Here is a 19396-nt window from a genome sequence, read left to right on the forward strand (position 1 = left end):
ATAATACACATAACCCAGTTAATCAATATAGCCATATCCAACAATATCATACGGTACTTGAATAAATGATTCCCTTCATGTACCATGACCTGCAAGACATCCAAAACACTACAAGAGACTTCAGCTTTCCGTTATTCAAGTGATTTTAATGTATAGTTTCCTTCTACAAATGAAGATTCTGATTATCATGGGATCTGGCAATGACCCTTGAATAACAATATTAAATCATGGCAAAATTCACAAACTTACTATAACAATGGCATTTTATAGCCCATAGGCAGCCAAAATAGATAGATTTATCTACTGTCTTTAATAAAAATTATATGAAAAGCCAAAATAGTGCCCAAAGAAATAAAGCTACATTATGGAGTATGATAACTTAAATCCCCTTTTGCCAAATCATGACTCAAGAAAGTGGCCTTTGTCAGCTGCCCATTAAAAACTTGTACTTAAATATAAGTAGTCTTACATTTAAAACCACAAATGCACTTTCCTTACACCAATTACACAAGAAATGGATATCAAGTTGAGAAAAACAGAGACAGGATCTTAAATGACTGCCTAGCAAAGTCAAACATAATCCAATGACAGATTATAAATACAGATCTTCCAACAGAATGATAAAGTAAATAAAAGCAAATGATTTACACGGACCTAAATTACTCCAAACTCTTGATTAAAAAAATGGTGACTGAAAGCATATTCTTCCTAAGAAAAAATTTCATTTTTTATTGACAAATATGCATTAGAAAGTACATAACCATAAGATAAATAAATACAACACTTGCTAAAAAGAAATTAATCATCAAAGGCAACTCACCTGTAGATTATTATCCTTTATATATCCCCATATACGCTTGACTACCTCTGCTCTTGACAATTCACTTTCACCAGTTCCAAGAAATGCTACAAGAGCATCTGAGAGGGGAAGAGGAGAACACAAGCCTGAAGTTTTTCCTTTTCCACCTCCTCCTTTCCCTTTTCCACCTTCCGTTTTTTCAGGTTTCTGCCGTTTTGCCTTTGGTTCTGGGTCCTCTGAACCTTCTATTATCAAGGTGACAGAAACATCAGTGACAGAATATGCATGATAGTCCAATAGACAATAGGAAAATGTCCAATAAATCAACCAATCATTAGCTTTTTGGGGATAAACTCGGTGTAATATTAATAGTTTAACAGGTATGTACATTAGGTTTAACCCATGCCGATCAACAGAAACTTATTGTGATGAGGTTACCAGAAAAATTAGCATTTATCTTTACAAAATAATTGCCGGAGAACCAGAAAACTGAATCTTGATATATCTATAGTCATACCATGGAACTTGACAGAATCTATGTCACAAGGTTCATGTTTGAGTTCGAGTTCAGCGACATAAAAATTTGGGAAAAAATCGTCAACCAATAAAATTAGGGAAAAAAAATATTATTGAATTCAAATAATATATATCTACAATTCTATATTTATATCAACATATTATATTAAATTTAAATTAAAAAATAGTAAAACTATAAAAATTTAGAAATGTCAAAACTTAAAAAACTTAAAAAAAATATTAAATTTTACTTAAAAGTGAAATCAGAATATATCTTAAGTATATTAAATATTAATAATAGTTTATAAAATAATAAATACTAATAAAAAGACTACTAAATCTATTTTGACATTTGAATGTGAACGGGTGGAGAGAAAACAAGCATGTAATAAAATACCACCAGGTGCATTAGCCCCCCTTACGTTGTTTATCATATAATAGTCTTCATCTTCAACTGGTGTTATTATCTCTATCTCCTTCAATGTGGCTCGTGGCCATTCACTTAACACCGTTGACCGGGAGCTTTTCCACCAGGTTCATCATATCTGCCACTGCCAAGAGTTGGTTAAAGCGGAGAATAAAATCACAGTTATTTTTACTACAAAAATCCTTCCAAACTCCATTTTGTCTGCACTGAAACACAGAAGCTTATCCAGAGCCAATGGACTCCTCTGGTTGCACTAAGCCTCTCTGAATTATTAGTTATAGTATATTGCAATACATAGCCAATTTCAAGATTGAACAGGCCTGTGTCAGTTTTCAACAGGATTGTTTTCCTTTTCAGATAAAGTAGGCATTGATGGCACTGAGCACCTGCTGAACTTTCTGCCTCACAAACTGTACAAATTTGATGGCATTTTTTAACAAATTTTAAAGTTTTTATTAATGTTGACTATATTTTGGATTTTTTTAATGAAATGTGCTCTGTGACATATGCTAGAACTATGTAATATTAATTGATTTACAGCACAACTCTGCACAACAGTCAAAAAGAAAATTTAGAAAAATTACAAAGGGCCCAGCTGCTGAGACAGTTTTGCATTTTATATCCCTTAGAACCAAAGGGTTCCATTCCAAAAAGGATAATTATCAACATCACAAGCCCTGCCCCTTCTCTAAAACAGTATGCTTTGTGCTAGCAAGTATGCATCTATGGACAGCAATCAAATACTCACCCTTTTGTTGAGTTTTCTAGCTCAGATAGGGTCTTGCACACAGTTTCTACGTGAACGAGTTGGGAGTGGTCAAGTTATTCTATTTTGCATTTCACTTTTGGTAAAAAGTGAAAACCATTTATTTAGCCAATTAAGTCTAATAAAGTGTAGAAATACATTTAATTATTTAGACTTACATTCAAACTTGAATATCTTGCAAGAGATAAAGAGATTTTTGAAGATTATATATTGCTAAATAGTATAAAGATAGGCACAAGGTAGAAGAATGATATACAGTGACAAAATCCATGCAGCTGTTTGATGAAGGATTTGTAAAGGTTTCCTAATAAGTTTTTCAAAGGAATGAAAAGCTGATTTGAAGGTGTAATTATTTGTGTATTTGTTTAACTGTCATACTTTGAAGTTTCATGTATTGTGTGATTAATGCAATGTTCAGAAATTTAATTTTCTGCTGTTGAATAATTTCTGTTTTGAGTTATTTAATCGACAGCAGTCGCCTAGGGTTGAAACTCTTCCCCTTCACCATCCACATGCATGAGAAAGGACCAACTGTTGTAACCAACCCAAACATTTGGTGGAGTCATTGACTAAATAAGCGGACTGAGAAGCATTCACTTCTACAAGCCATAGAAGGGCATGCATCTCAATTAGGAGCAGCAGAGGCAAAGGTTGTGCTTGTAAACTGGGCCAGTCAATTCAGAACCCCTGATTGTTGCATCAACTGAGTTCTCAGCCTGTATCTGTTCCCATTTTTACAAGTTGGGGTAAATGAAATTCTTGTACAAACTACTTCCAACTCTTTTGGTGAGTACCATTTAGAACAGTTATTCTATGAGCTCTTACAAAATTAATGCAGCAGAAAATTGTGCAGATGCAAACACTAAATTTGAAATGCACGGGTTCTGAATGCCTTTTCTCAGCGATATTCTTACACATTTCTTGGATGTTACTTGTTATAGTGGGCAAGGCAGTGATGAGATATGATTCTGCCTCTGTCTTTCATGGTCTCTAGAGGATGTGACACTTCCACCAAGTCGGAGGACTAACTACAGATTTGTTCAAATGAAAAAGTCATAGTCCAATTCATAGTTTTAAAACTCGTGGACTCGCCACGGACTCGCGAGTCCATGGGAGCCACGAGTCCATCTGAAAGACTCGCGAGTCTTTTGCAAGGACTCGCGACTACAGATTTGTTCAAATGAAAAAGTCATAGTCCAATTCATAGTTTTAAAACTCGTGGACTCGCCACGGACTCGCGAGTCCATGGGAGCCACGAGTCCATCTGAAAGACTCGCGAGTCTTTTGCAAGGACTCGCGCGAGTCTTTTGCATGGACTCACGAGTCTTTCAGATGGACTCGCGCGACCCAGAAAATAAGTCATGCAAGCTTTAAAATTGAGTTTTTTTAAAAAAATTTGCCTTCATTTGGCATAATTGAGGGAGTGAAAAATAAAAGAAAAATAACACCCAACGCCTTGAAAAATAAAAGAAAAATAACACCTGGCGCCTTTATATAATAATAACTGAGGGAGCGCACAAGGGGCACTGCCCCTTGACCCCAACTTGGGGGCGCTGCCCCCAAACCCCCGTCGAAAAATATAGGGGGAAATTGCGCCGATGGAAGTAGGGAAAATTTAACCTCTGAGTCTGATTAGGCTCCATATAAAAGCATAATTAGCATTGAGGAAATCTTGGTATTATACATTTTAGAGTTGAAAGTTTGAAACTATGAGTATGTGACATGTGTAATGTTTCAATTATGGCTCTTATGTTCTCTAAATGCATTAATTTCTTTATGTTTTTTTGTAAAACTATGGTTTTTTTTTTGCCGAGTCCTTGCCGAGTCTTTCATGAGTCTTTCACGAGTCTGAGTCCGAGTCCAAATTTTTGGTTTGCCGATTCCGTGGCGAGTCCGAGTTTTTCAACTATGGTCCAATTTATTTGATAAGCACATATGTTCTGCTTTCCTAATACCTACATGAACCCAGCAGAACTACTTTACAGATAATGACTTGAAGGATGCCAAATGTGACAGTTGTCACTGGGGATGAGCAGTCTTTCAACTGGCAATGTTCATGAACATGAGCCATTGAATACAACTAGCGCGGGTTGGATTTTCTGGATGCAATGAGGAAATACTGTCCCTGGGGTTTAACCCACCAATGACAGCATGGGGAAGGCAAGCTTAGAAGAGCATATTGCACAGTATATAAGGCATAAGGCAATGATTTGATTTTATGCATACCAGAACCCTGCACCTACAGGTGATGGATGGCATGAGTTAACTGAAACACCATAAGCTTTTTTTTTTTTTCCAATATAATGAGTTGTCACTTCATGTTCAAAGCCTGGCATAATCTGACAGCCCCGCTTAAATAATTTAGACTGTAAGGCCCCATACCTATTTCACAAAAAACAGTCTTGTATCACAGAGACTGAAATGTAAATTTTACCACAACTAATACAAATTCAAAATAAGTATCTTAAGGAGATGGTTGGTCTCGGGCAGTACAAGGTAAAGGTGATGCTTGCATTATTGTTAATGATGTTCTAAAGCATGTGTTTTGGGTGGTGTATGCATAAAGATGAAAAAACACAATATTTATTAGCCAATTTATCCAAAACCCAATTGTTGTGACGTTTTCACACATCGCCCCATTGCAAATGGGGACCCCCACTTTTCGCTTTTTAGGGTGGTCGTTTTCTTAGTTTGCTTAGCTTGGCAGTAGTTTCTTTAGTTGTTAACCTTTGCTAGTGAGTAAGAGATGTCAGGTTGAGATCACGTTGCTAAATTGCTAGAGATTGTAAGAAGTTGTCAATAATGTCAATATGTTGCGAGAATTGCCAAGGTTGTCAGGAAGGAGTCAAGGTAAGCAAGCAAATTAGGAAATTTCCTTCTAGGGTTTGATTTTTGGAAAATAATGATTTTGAAGGAAATAAAATCTTCCTTGTAAAATTGAATCTCTCTTGTGCATTTTAACCTTGAGCAATTTTTTGGAATGAAAATTAATCTTACAGCATTTTGAGCCTTTTGAGTCCTAGCAATTTTAAGGGACAATTTTGAGAAGCTAAGTTTGAAATCCTTGATTGAGCGGCTAAAACAACTAAGACAGCGAATTAACCTCCATAAACATGGAAGAAAGTACGCATTTACCTCCCTAAACAAAGAAGTTAATCAACCACAAGAGTAAAAGATAGCAAGTATAGTGATCGACCAACCTTCAAAATCGAGAAAGAGGAAAGTTTAAGCTCCAAAAGTATGGAAGAGATGTGAATCAAGGTTCACAATCAAGGAAAGAGGGTGTGAATTTACCCTCCAAAGCATGGAAGTTTTCTTTAACAAACAAGGAAAATTGAGTGATTTGCCAACCTCAAAAAACATGGAACCCTTAGGGCACACCATTTTGCATAACCACTTAAAGTCTAATCGCTCAAAGAAGGAAGTCAACTTAACAAGGCAAGAAGAGAGTGTGAATCAAGCTCCCTAAATAAGGAAGTAAAAAAAATATTCGAACTGCTTTTACAAATTTCAACCTCCAAACACATGGAAGGGGGTGCACAACAACCTAAGCAAATCAATCTCCCAAAGAAGAGGATTGCCTTGTGCAATTTCAACCTTCTAAAACAATGAAGGGGGGTGCACATCAACCTCCACAAAGGTGGAAGGCAAACATATTACCACCCCTCCCCCCCCTCAATTAAGAATCGAATTGCAAGTAGATAAAGTCGGATCAAGGAAGGTGTGCATCAACCTCCACAAATGTGGAAGGCAAAACAAATTAGCCCCCTTGAATCAAGAATCAAATTACAAGACACATGGGAAGCCGACATTGCAAAGGTAAAAATTATAAGTTCAAAACAAAAATAAGAAGACATGGCCACATAGATAAAAATGCAAATTAACCCCCCAAAATGTGGAAGGGAAACAAGTTAATCCTCTTAAATCAAGAAGCAAAACTAGAGGGCAAAACCGAATTAAGGAAGAGATATAAATCAACTTCCACAAACATGGAAGGTGGAGAAAATCAACCCTCACAAACATAGAAATTGAATGCCTTTGCAAAGTGGAAATGACTGATTTGATAAGCAAAACAAGGAAGATGATTTTATTGATGGAACAAACGAAACAATTTTAAGAAGTAATGCCAACTTGAGAAGGGTTAAGCAATGCGAATCTAATTGTAAATAAGATGTTTGTTCTAAAGAAAAGTCGGCTGGGATGATGAAAAGGGATGCAAGTTTAACTCCACAAATGTGGAAGGGAAGCAAATTAACCTCAAAAAATAAGGAACTTAAATCGACCTTCCTAAAAGAATAAGGAAGTGGAAACAAAATGCAAGGGTAAACAAGGAACGAGGTGCAAATCAACCTTCACAAACAAGGAAGTTTGGGCCACAATTAAAACAAAAGCAAGGAAAACATGGAATGTTTATTGGGCACTTCACCTTGAATGATTATTTGCAAAGTCAGCTTGGAGTGCTAAAACATGTGATCAAATACAAATTGGGTTGGTTTAAATCCTTAAAACCTTTAAAACATGTTGAGCAAATGGAGATAGGTCCTCATAAAGCGTGTAAGCCTAGATTTAGGTCCGAATCTAAGTTCCAAAACATGTAGATCAAAGCAAAATGATGGCGACCTACATTTGAAGAAGTTAAATGAAACGTGTAGACCTAAGGGTAAAAAGTGTGAAATCATAAAGATTGACCTAAAGGGTCAAGACCTAAATGCTAAAATGTGTGGACCTAAATGCTAAAGATGTGACCTAAATCAAAACGTGTTAAGGAATGGAAAAAGGTCCTTACCAAGTGTGTGAACCTAAATTTAGGTCCTGGCCTAAGAATGAAAACATGTGAGCAGCTTGAACAAAATGAAACGTGTGGATTCATAAGGACTAACCTAAAGGGAGACCTAAAGCATGAAGCATGTGGAAGATTAAACATAGGGCTGACTCAAGTCTTACCCTTTCAAAGCATGTATAGATAATGTCAAGCGTGGAAGGTTGAAACTACATTGGACTTAAGTTAAAGAAGGAACCTAAATGGAGCGTGTAAGGTTGAAATTAGGCCTAGGCCTAAATGAGGCATGTAAAGGATAATTCCACAAGAGGAGGTGATTAATTTTATAGGATGAAATGATTATTTATGATGTTTTAATTTGAATTATGTCTCTTTTGCAGGTTTGATTGCAAGTGGATAAGGAGTGAAGCAAAAGAAAGAAGGAATTCAACATATGCAAGATGAGGAACCAAGTGCAAAAGGACTTCAACAGGGCAAATCAGAAGCAGAGAGGCAGCAAATTCCACAGCAGAAAATAAAGGCAAATTTCATCGAGTTTATACAGTGAATTGAAGATCGGACCTGAGCAAATTTTGAAGCGAATTCCATCAGCTTGTAGGGTTTTAAAGGGAGGATGGAAGGTTAGAAAGGAAGAACACTTCAAGGGCGTAGGAAGGATACTCACCAATGCAGAATTCAGGATCAGCACATTCGAGACACTGTTCACAATTTCAAAGGACTTTCAAGACAAGATGATGTGCAAGGTGAAAATACAACATCAGAATTTAGCACATTTCAAAGAAGAATGAAGAAGTCAGAACCCAGGATCATCAGCATTCAAGGAAGAACATTGCAAGACAAGGGGGGAAGTTCAAGACATTCATAAGGGAGACTTGAGGTGTTAGAAGCATATAAATGCAAGGGGGTAAAAATCATTCCTTCACGATGATACAAAGTAATTTAATGGAATTTCACAGGGTCTGACATGTAAATTCAGATCAAAATCGGACAGAGGCAAGAATCAGATTTTAAGGCCATTTCATCCTAAAACGAGTTTAGGCAATCATGAAGTGAACTTAGTCAGCTTGTTGGGCGAATTTGCAGATCAAGCATTAAAGGCAGGTTATCTGGCATATTTTGGGTATAGAAAAACAGACTTAAAGGGAAGTCAGACCTGAGACTTCACCTATCCATCCCTGGAGGTTGAATTTCCAGAACTTCTAAATGTCATTTCCAGCTTCTAGAAAGGGGGGTTTCTCAATGTTGTTTTGCATTTAAGGTTTCATGCAAGGAGTATGGAATGAAGGACTTCGCCAAACAGAAGAATTCAACAATCCAACAAGGAGGAATCAAGGTTCAAGTTCGAGAGAAGATAAAGATACAATTTGGAAGACAACATTTGCAAGGAAAGAACGCAATAATGCAAAGGAGGAAAACTATATGGAAGATGCCACAACAACATAAAGGGGACCAATTCATGAAGTCAGGAATTACATCAAAGAATTTCAAGATCAAAGAAGGTTAAGGAAGGAAATATTTCAAGATTCTGGAGTTGAAGATGGAAATGCATCACAAAAAGGAAAGAAAGTTCCCAAACATGAAGGAAAAGTGAAGTGTGATAGCTAATCAAAGCTACTGATTTGATCACCAAAGATGATACAATTTGGGTGGCACCTTAGTCATCAACAACCAATCAGATTGTGCCACATCAACATGCCTAGATACATCATACCTAACTCTCTCAAAGAGAGAGCAAGTGACACATGGCAATTTATCAAATATTGTTTTATGTACCTAACCTCTACTCACATTGGTTAAAAATCAAGGTGGACATGTGTCCAATTCATTGTAATTATTTCATTGGCCAGAGCAAAATTTTTTGTAACAAACCCTAATTAGGGTTTTACTGTAAAATCTTGGCCACTGATTTGAGAATCAATCTGAGCCTTCAAATTGTAATGAGCTCTCGATATAAGACTCAATCTTTCACTTGTAAAGGTTAATAGTGGGTCAAAAGATAATAATAGTTAGTAGATCATTAGCAGTTTAATTATGGATATATGTTCAAGTTGCGCCATATTTGGGTATTTGAGTGAATGTCCACGATATGAAAGCCTTTATCATCCTTAGAAGATTGCACTAGTTTTGTGAAGTTGCTCCTAGCATGGCAAAGAAAAGCATAGTTTAAGGGATGTGTTCATTCAAACATCATCCATTGTTATCATTGATCTTAGGAGTAGCATAGTCTTTCTAAAAACTTTTATCTTTTTGCCCTTTTTTCTCAAAGTAAGTTTAAGATCTCAAGTTCCAGCAGAGTTCAAGTATAAGCGTAAGTCCCCTTGTGATTCCAGCATAATCACATCACACACTGAGTCTAGCCACAATATAAAGTCAAGACCTGACTATCGGAACCTTGTAGTCATCTCGTTTGATCACATAGTTTAGCATCTGAGAGGTCTTTGTTCAAGAGAGGATAACATACTTGGTATTTTATTATGTGTATGGAGTGCATAAAAAACACATCAACACTTTGGTGTATGTACAAAGATGAATAAACACTGAATATTTATTAGCCAGTTTACCCAAAACCAAATCATTAATATAAATTTCAGTGGTAACAACTGCTTGGTTTGTGATGTGAAACAAAACAAGGTGTTTTCTCTTGGCATTGGGACGAGATGTTTATATAAACTAGTTGATTCTTCCACAGTGAATTTGCACACTCTTACAGTAGAGGACAACACCAGCATTCTTTGGTACAAAAGGAATGGCCATTTGAACTTATTACCATCGTTGTGTGCTTATTCCACCTTTCTTTTCAATAAAAGCAAGACATGTGCAAAGTCTTTGGCTGGAAGACAGAAGGGGCAATTATTTCCAACTGATAATTCACAACAAGCCAAAAATGTTTTTGGTCTCATTCATTTGAATTTACTTCTAAATAGTTCAATGGATACTAAGACAAGGAATAGATATTGAAGCAACTCTCGACTCCTTACACCCCACGACAAAATGCAGGAGGAAGCCTCCTAAATGTTGCACAGCAGGGATTTACCATTTTGATACTAGGGCAATGCAGTTCATACAACAGGCTATCCCTTGAACAAAATTCCATGAAAATTGTTACAGCAATTAACTTGTGGAGAAGCATGCTTCCAAAAGAAGCCAAAGGAGAAACATATCTACATCTTTGGTTCTACTACTTGTGCAATGTTTCTAGATAATTTAAAAAAAGTTAAAAGCAAAAGGTAAGAAAAACTTATTTGCTTATCATACGGATGGTAAATTCTAGGAGTTAAAAATCTTTATTTGTTATAGAGAGCAGTGAAATGCTTACAAACATATTGATGCTCCTATTAACAAAGTCATAATTAATAGGGGTGTAATAATTTCCTAATTCTTCTTCAGGTGGTATTATAGTCTACTTCTTCCCAACATGTAATAACTAATATGCACTGACATGCCTAATACTAGAACTAGTGCCGTTTCTTTGTTGAACTCTGATCTAATGATCCCAAGAGCAAAGAATTTTGGGAAGTACACAAAAGGATAATGCAAATTAATCCCTTAGCCTAAATCAGTTTTAATTGTCTAATATGGATCAAGGCATTGATTCAGGGTTAGATGCTTCAACATCTCAACCTTGATAGCGGAGAAGAGCTAAGTCCTATTGCACCACATTACAAGGTGTGGAAAGATGAATTTCCCTACCCAAATACAGATATCAGATAACCAAGAAAGTAGCTTATTAGTTCCACAAAGTGATTGACTGTGTCCCTCATCAGCCTTATTTCCTGTGACTGAGTCAATCATTTTTGCTGAAGAAAACGGCCAGAAAAAAGGAAACTAGCAATCAAGGTTGTGTATGATGCCCAAATAAATAATCATACTTGGATGTTGCTGCAGTTGCCTCCAAGTAAGCAACACATTGAATGCAAATAGGTATATAAGGTGAAATACAAATATGGTACTCTGAACCATAGTTTAACTACTCAGCAACTCACTGAGTACTTGTGAGTTTTTTGTGCCCCAATTCTTCTCAAGAAAAAACGTGGAGTTTCTGAGGCAAGTTGTAAGCAAATTTTGGCAAGTTAAAAGAAACACACTAGCATCTTCACAACAGACAAGAATCTTCTAGCGTTATAAGCCTTTCCACCATAGGTACAGAAACACACTAGCATTTCAACATTGTTGATCAAACTGGAAGGATTTATACTGGATTTGAAGGTTTTTGTGGTCCCCAAAGCCTTCCCCTTTGGGCTTTGATGAAAGGGATCTGCCCCTAAACCCCACCCTATATGTGACAAGGAACATGATAGTGGCACTGCCTCTGAACCCTAAAAGGGATATTGCCCCTTGCCTGTAATTCCTTAAGGGGCAATACTCCTCAACACCTGCAAGGGGTGTTGCCCCTCAACCCCATTGGGGCATTGCCTCCAATCCTCCATGAGAGGGACCCCACTTGGGGCGATACCCTGATTTCCCCACCTAAACTAATTATTGTACAATACAACCTTCAGCTTTGCACAAAAAAGCTGGAGGAAAAATCATAAGAGCTTATTGATTTGGATGAGATTGATCCCTATAGTGATTGGACCCACAAAATGAGGACCCTTCTTGTCTAAAGAAGACAAGATTGATGATTGAGGATGTGGGTGTAGCAAAAGTATAAGAGATTGGGTTGGATGACATCAATGCAACAAAGGATACTATATGATTTGCAGCTAGATCCAGTTACAACTCTATTGTACTACAATAATTGAAGTGCTTTGAAGGCGGTGAAGAATCTCATATATCATGACCAAACCAAACATATTGAGGTTAATTATCACTGCATTTGATAGTTGGGTGACAACAAACATATTTGCCTTCATTATTGTGCCACTCAAGAGTAGGTTGTAACTATAATAACAATATCACTTGCACTTTAAAATTTATAAATTTTCAAACGAGGCTTAGCTTTTCTCCAATTAAAGGATTATAAGGAGTTACCAGGCATAATTTACAATCATAAAGTATGAATGTATTTTAGAAAATGACATCTGAATGTTTGTAATGGCTCATGTATTAATTGTGGGTGATAACATTATTGAGTGACTTACAATATGTAAGTTACATCGTAAATGACTTCCTCATTAATAAATTGGTGTGCACACATTCCAATGTGTGTCCATTTATATCTTACAAGAGACAACAGGATTGTTTCTAGTGTCGACACAATTCCTATAATTAGAGCTACCAACTAGATCATTCATCCCTCATTAGAAAGCAATGGCCTCGATCACATAAAAGTATTATCTTCATGTGTGTCCATTTCCATCTTACAACAAAATGCAACATTGTTTGTGCACTATTTCTATAATCAGAGCTGCCAACAAGATCATTTGCCCATCCTTAGAAAGGAATAGTCCCAATCATATTAAGACTAATCTTCCCATTGATCCTTGATTGGTGAGTACAAACAAATAGAGGGGCATATATTGATTTTATGTGTTTTTAATTGATCTAATCTAGTGTTTAGAGTTATTTCTGTGCAAATGTAGAATTTGAATTCCGAGAATGCATAAACATATGGAACAAACATAATGTATGTCAGCACCACATCATTTGAAGCAAAAATCACTTCTAGAACCATAAAACGTTTACCACCCAAATTGATAATGATGCTGCATGGATTGGCAATGTTGATAACTCACAAATATGCATTTCCAATTGTAAAAGAATAACATCAAAAACATCCAACAGAGCTATGCCACAATTATCTCATTACCAAAACAATGTATAACATATGATGGGCAACAATGTGGGGCTATAAGTATGCCTATGCAATTGCAAGAGCCTAACTATCCAAGTTTGTACAATTGAGGATAAAGAATCAACAACAAATTCTGCCACTTAATATCTTCCAATTTTTCATGTTGTGGCCATCAATCAAAAACTCCAATGGATGCTGTTAGACCAATATTTGTAAATGAAAAAGAGATTATGCATCTTCAGGATTGAGAGAACTATTATGTGGAATGTTTTCACAATTGTTTTTTACTTTTTAATTTTTATTTCTGTGGGTGGCAGGGGAGGGAGTGAAAGAGAGGAGAGGGAAGCAGAGGCAAAGGAAAGGAAGAGGTAATACTATTATAGCTGAATCTGTCGATAATGATAGAGCCAGCCACCATAATTCCAAGTCAAATCCAACAAGTACGGTGTTCAAAACTAACCTAATCATCAACCCTTCTGACATGTGGCCATTTCTTTAGTTCTTTTTAGATTTTGTAAACCACATATCAGCACTCTAGGAAATCCCAATATACTTGATATCATATATTTGATAAACCTATCGGAAGTTTCTTGATTTTCAAGGGATACTTTTAGGAGACACATAGAGACACAAAGAAACTTTATTTGAAATCACCGGTGTATGAACACATCCCTATACAAGTTTCCAAGACAAGAAGATGTTTTGAATACCGGAGATGAGCACAAAGGATCAGGATTTGAGTCTTCTAGTAACTATGATTAAGCCCATTTCAACCACAAGACAGCCAATAGCACAAAAGCTAAGGCACCCATGTACAAGTTATTCACAGAGTGCCCATGTGGAGCCCTCATCTAATAGACTAATTGCAGTACCAGCACACCAAAGTTTAATTGAAGTATAAATTTATTTCGCAACCGGTAGCACAAAAGCTAAGGCACTACCTAGGTGGACAAGAGGTGGACAAGAGGCCAACATGAGCTGCAGATTTAAAACTCATCAACTCACAACAATTGAATTCTGAATTAGAAAACTTTGCATTTAAAGTTCAAATACTAGTAAAGTTGGTGTTGTAACAAGCACTCACCCAACAATCACAAGTTGTGCTTTCAATACTCAAATACTCTCCCTTCCAATGTTACTGTTCAAGGATAGTTCATATGGTTCATCTGTTGACATGCTTACTATCATTATTGTGTATCCTTGCACAAATCATTCACAAAGAGCCCATGTGGTACCCTCATCTAATCACAGTACCAGTGCACCAAAGTTTTGTTAACCTATAAAACTGATTTGGCAGCCTGTGTGGTAGATTAACAAGATCTTTCTGTCAAGATTATATAATTAATAAAAAATCTACATGTTGAAATTTGAATCTTTCGGTGGAATACATTATAATTAGTCAAACTTAGGAATAACATAATTTTTTAAACTGAAATCCTCATAATAGTCCATCCAAACACACATATGAGACAAATATAGAGATAAACTCACTATCTAGATATAAAATGCAGAGGAACTCTCAGTATTGTAATCAACTAAGATTGGCAACTTTAACATTTTGAAGGCCCTTTACATATGTACAATGCTTATCATTGTGAATGTATGCGTCTGCATTATTGTGCCAAATATGACGAAGAGAGTGAGAAAAAAGATCATTAAATAAAAGGCTATTACATCATAATTCTTTCAAAGAAGTACAACTTTATAAAAGAAAAAGTATACCATTTTCTTTCTCAAGTCGGAAAATATGATCTGAGAGTACTTTGCTCATCTCAAACATGTCAATAGAAGACTTTTTGAATACTGTACGTAATTTGTCATCGCATATTATTTTCCGCTTATTTTGTGGATCTTGCAAATTATGTTCCTTAATGTAAACCCAAAGTTGTTTGACAACCTGCAAGAGGATTCAACCACAGAAAAATAATCAAAATCAACAATAAATCAAGTATACCTAATAAACTGTTAGCAAATTGAAATTCTCATAAAGACTAAGTTGCCAAATCGGGTACAAGAACGGGAATGGGAACGTGGGTATGAAACACCAGTACGACATAAATTTTGAGTTCACTAATCAGCACCATAGGTCTTAAGAATATCAAGAAGATCAAACTAGAATCACTAAACATTTCAGAAATATTTCGGCATCTACAAACACAAACCCCGGACGCACCCACAGGAGATTCATTTCAGAATCCAATTCCGGTACATTTTGTACCTGGAATCGCCCGAAAAATCCTACGATTCAGCAACTTAGCATAAAGAATATAAATAAAAGTCCCTTGACAAAGATTACTGACCTGCGTTCGAGGTAATTCTGATACCCCAAGGAGTGCCTGAAGCTCAGGTGAAAGACCACATAACTTAGTAAAGCCACCACCCGTTCCCCTTTTCTTTTTTTCTTTGATGGAACTGTAGACCAAATTAAAAACTGAATATTAAGGCTCAGTTTATTTCATGAAATGACAAAATTTCAAGAGCACAAGATTAGCAATATATCGCAGATCAATACAACAGCATGAGCCTAACAATAGTATTAATTCACAAACGGGAGTAACAAAGAGTAAATCCACACTATAAAAACAGAATAAGGATCAAAATCAGCCGGTTCAAGGGGCCAAACTCCACAAACCTTAGAATGATAACAGAATTCACCATATCATATCCAAAACTAAACTTCCACCTACTTTATATAGCATAATTTGACTATCGAGATAACATAACCCCAACTAGGCCCAATTACTCCTTAAATTTTGAAATCTAGAAATTATTAAAAAACAAAGTCAAAGGTTATGTGCACCACATGTCAAACACTTTATAATTCGATATTCAATACACTGAGGGCATAATATGCCCATCCTCTTCAAAGCAGTGTAGTCTTCAACACTAATTAGTTAAGGATACTTCTTCATAAAGCCTTCATATTTCAGGTCATTTATTCTTACATGAAAGAGTAGATATATTCTTGCAGAGTAAAGTAGCTCTATGTTGTAAGTCATAGTACCAATCATTTGTAGAACCTTATGAGGACCACTGGTTATCTTTCTTTTATCAATTCAAAACATTTTCTTATACAAAAGTAGCCTCTAAAAGATCCAAACTCCTACTTCAAAGTCTTTTGATCCTATATCGCTCAGCCTGTTGTTGATTGTAATTAGGGATGGCGGATTCCAATTGCCTTGGGCAACATTGGAATCCGCCCAAGGGGCCAACCCCTTCTCCAACGTGTAGGGTTGGGCCCTATACCTCACGGCATCTCACAAAAACCCCACGCTACTCCACGCCACATGAAAGTTAACGTGTCATTCATAAATAGGGCCAACCCTATTCAACAAGGCAATTCGATAAAAAGGGAAAATAATAAATAAAGTTAATTACAAAGTAAAGCCGACCTAATGAAGACTTCGCTTCACATATAAATAAATGTCAACCTCACATTCATTACTCACTCACAAGTTCTCTCTATGTGAAATGTATATCTGCTAAATGTGAAGGTTAAAGAAGCAATTACTTTCATACTTTGGGTATCCTACAGCAAGGCATCTATGTGTTCAATGAATCATATTCAGAAGGCAGCGAACCATCATTAGTAGTCAGCGAACTTTGGTAGATGCACAGCGAATTCCATTGAAGGCACAGCAAACACTCTTGAAGGACTGTGAACTAGGTTAGAGGTGCAGCGAACATCATCTAAGTGGCTGCAATCATCATCTCTGTGACAGCAAGCTAATCTTGAAGACAGCTACCTCAATCTGCCATCCTTCTTATGACAGCAACATCTGCATCTTCAAATACTTGAGATAAGTGTTGTAATAATCATAAGACTATAATCCATAATCAGATCTGAGGATCTTTTCTGGCTGGGTTTTTCCTCCTAGGAGGTTTTCCCAGGGTAACTGTGTCTTCGTTCTCATTTTTGTTCATTTCTATGTTAGCACTAAATCTGGAAAACTCTAAATCTTTCAACTAATCAAACTAGTTAGGAACTAAATTTTGATTTCTGAGTTTATATCAACCTGAAAGTATTAAAATCAACATGGTATCAGAGCCAAGTTGTACTAACCGTAATCAGATCTAGCATCGTGTAGCCTAGATCTTGCACTTTCTTGCTATCGTAAAATTGATGACAGGTTCCAGGATCGAGGAGAGATTGAAAAGGTTTTGTGATAAAAAGGTTTAGCATGGTCACATCTTGGTCCTGTATGCTTGAAGATTTGACTCTTTAGCGTCATTAAAGCTAAGTATTTTTTGAGTCATTGCATTCTTGATTGCAAGATATATTATACTCATCTTTGTTGGTTGTAATTAGGGCTGGCCGATTCCAATTGCCTTGGGCAACATTGGAATCCGCCTCCTTAATAGAGGGCCTGGCCCAATACCTTTCGGTGCACCCAAAAAGGTTCCACGCTTCACTCAAACCCACTCGCCTCCTTGATAGGGCCGACCCTATCTCACTTCACCTAAAAAGAAATTAAAATAAATAAAAGATCTAAATGCAAAGAAGGCCGACTTAAATAAAAAGGAATATGACTCATATAAAGATGGCGTATACTTCTCAATATCCACATTCAGTTCTATGCACATGCAAAACATATTTGGTGAAGGCGAACTTAATAGAAGGGAAAACTGGTAACAGCAAACTCCAATAGAAGGTAGCAGATCTTGAAATAGGAGGCAGCGAACTTCACCAGATGGCAGCAGATCTGTAATAGAAGACAGCGAACCTATTTAGCAGCAGATTTCCAATTGAAGTGAGCGAACCCTTGAAGGACTTCATTGAAGGACTGTAATCTACTCAAGGTGTTGTTACCCTTGTTACACTCAGAAATTCCAATGAGAAGGACTGCAAATCATAACCTCATCAGCAACCTAATTGTAAAGTCTTCAATCTCTTATTTGTGACTGCAACCTCTATGCTCCAGATAAGTGTGTAATATTCAGTTTATAATCATAATCAGATCTGAGGATCCTTTGGCTGGGTTTTTCCTCCTAGGAAGTTTTCCCAGGGTAACTGTGTTTTGTCCTTGTGCATTTCATTTCATTTCATTTCATGCTTAAGTCTAGAAAACTATAAGTTAATTAACCTAGTTTAATCTAATTCTGATTTTTCTGAGTTTATACAATCTGAAAGTACTAAATTTAACAAGCTTATCCAAAAGATTGAAGTATTATCGTTTGGCTGACCTATTTCTAGGTCGTATTGATTTTATGATTCTAATTGCCTTAGTTGGTAGACTTATCTAATATAGAACATTATTTAGATATCATCATGATCTTTGATTTGCATACTTTCTTTGTTAGAACTTAAAAGGTATTCTAAATTTATGTTTGAGTGTTGCAAGGTATTATAGATCGATTCTTCGTTCATGTTTTGATTGGAATCAGGAATGTCTTGGACTCATCATCCACAGTTGTCATCTATATGATCTAAATACTCGTTATGTTCTCTGCATATGTAATTTAGATATTGTTATTATGTTAAAGAATATGGACTGGTTCTATTATTGACTTTTGATCTAAAAGTTCTAAGTATTCTTGTGATGAATACTTATATGCATTCTAAGTGAGTAGCTATGCTTGGTTGAGTTATGTTTTTTTTCTTCATTCGTGACATTTTTTTGTTGACTTGAGTTCTACTTGACATGAACGACTTATGGAGGTGTGTACAGTCATGAGGAGCTAATGATTGTTTGCCTTGGCATCATTGATATAAGTATACCGACTGAGGTGTAGGAATTTTATGTTTTATTAATTATGGAGATGAACTCTTAATGAACATATCAAGATCACTTTGACTTAATATTTTGGCCTATGTGTAATTTTACTAATAGGTGTTCCTGATAGAAAAGTTTAGTTGAAAGATGATCTGCAATCATGTTCGTAGTATGCAAGGGTTAATGCTAGACGAAGAAACTTGTTTCTCTTGTCTATTACACAACCTTGTAGTTCGTATAATATAGATCTTCTTCATGTGCTTTTTGATGTATGGGATTCTTCTACAATCATAAACTACCTTGAGATTTGTTTGGTTTTGATCAAGTATAAATTGTGCTTGGTGGTTAACAAAGAGTATAACTAATGAGTATTTTATTAATATCATTTTGCAAAATGATGTTGTTGTTAGATCAATTTTATCAATGCTCACTTGTTTTGATTTACTTCTGATTACTTCCTCTGGACTGAACTGCAAATAGATGAACTAATGGATATTATGGCTGCATTCAGTCTTTGGTCTTTTCTATGTTCTTTCTTCTGATTTGAGTGAACTATTACTTTCGTTTATTGTTACACCAATGTTATAAGTTGTTCTAGTAATCATGTGTTTCAGAACATAGCTTTGAGATGTTCTCAACCTTCAAATTTGACCATTGATG

At 36.1% G+C, this 19396-nt stretch overlaps 1 protein-coding gene across 5 annotated transcripts in view; it reads right to left on the bottom strand.

Moving 5' to 3' along the window:
* Positions 1-19396, bottom strand: part of LOC131071477 (upstream activation factor subunit spp27) — a 74450-nt gene that overhangs the window by 29784 nt on the left and 25270 nt on the right. For 4 of the 5 annotated variants that reach the window (XM_058007358.2, XM_058007360.2, XM_058007357.2 and 1 more), the window contains exons 2-4: positions 15323-15434; positions 14745-14919; positions 821-1044 (exon numbers count right to left, since the gene is read on the bottom strand). In XM_058007358.2, the coding sequence (XP_057863341.1) occupies positions 821-1044; positions 14745-14919; positions 15323-15434 (511 nt within the window). The remainder of the gene's footprint in view (positions 1-820; positions 1045-14744; positions 14920-15322; positions 15435-19396) is intronic. The other variant, XM_058007361.2, reaches the window with a different exon arrangement.

The sequence above is a fragment of the Cryptomeria japonica genome, chromosome 6 (genome assembly GCF_030272615.1).
Source record: "Cryptomeria japonica chromosome 6, Sugi_1.0, whole genome shotgun sequence".
NCBI lineage: Eukaryota > Viridiplantae > Streptophyta > Pinopsida > Cupressales > Cupressaceae > Cryptomeria > Cryptomeria japonica.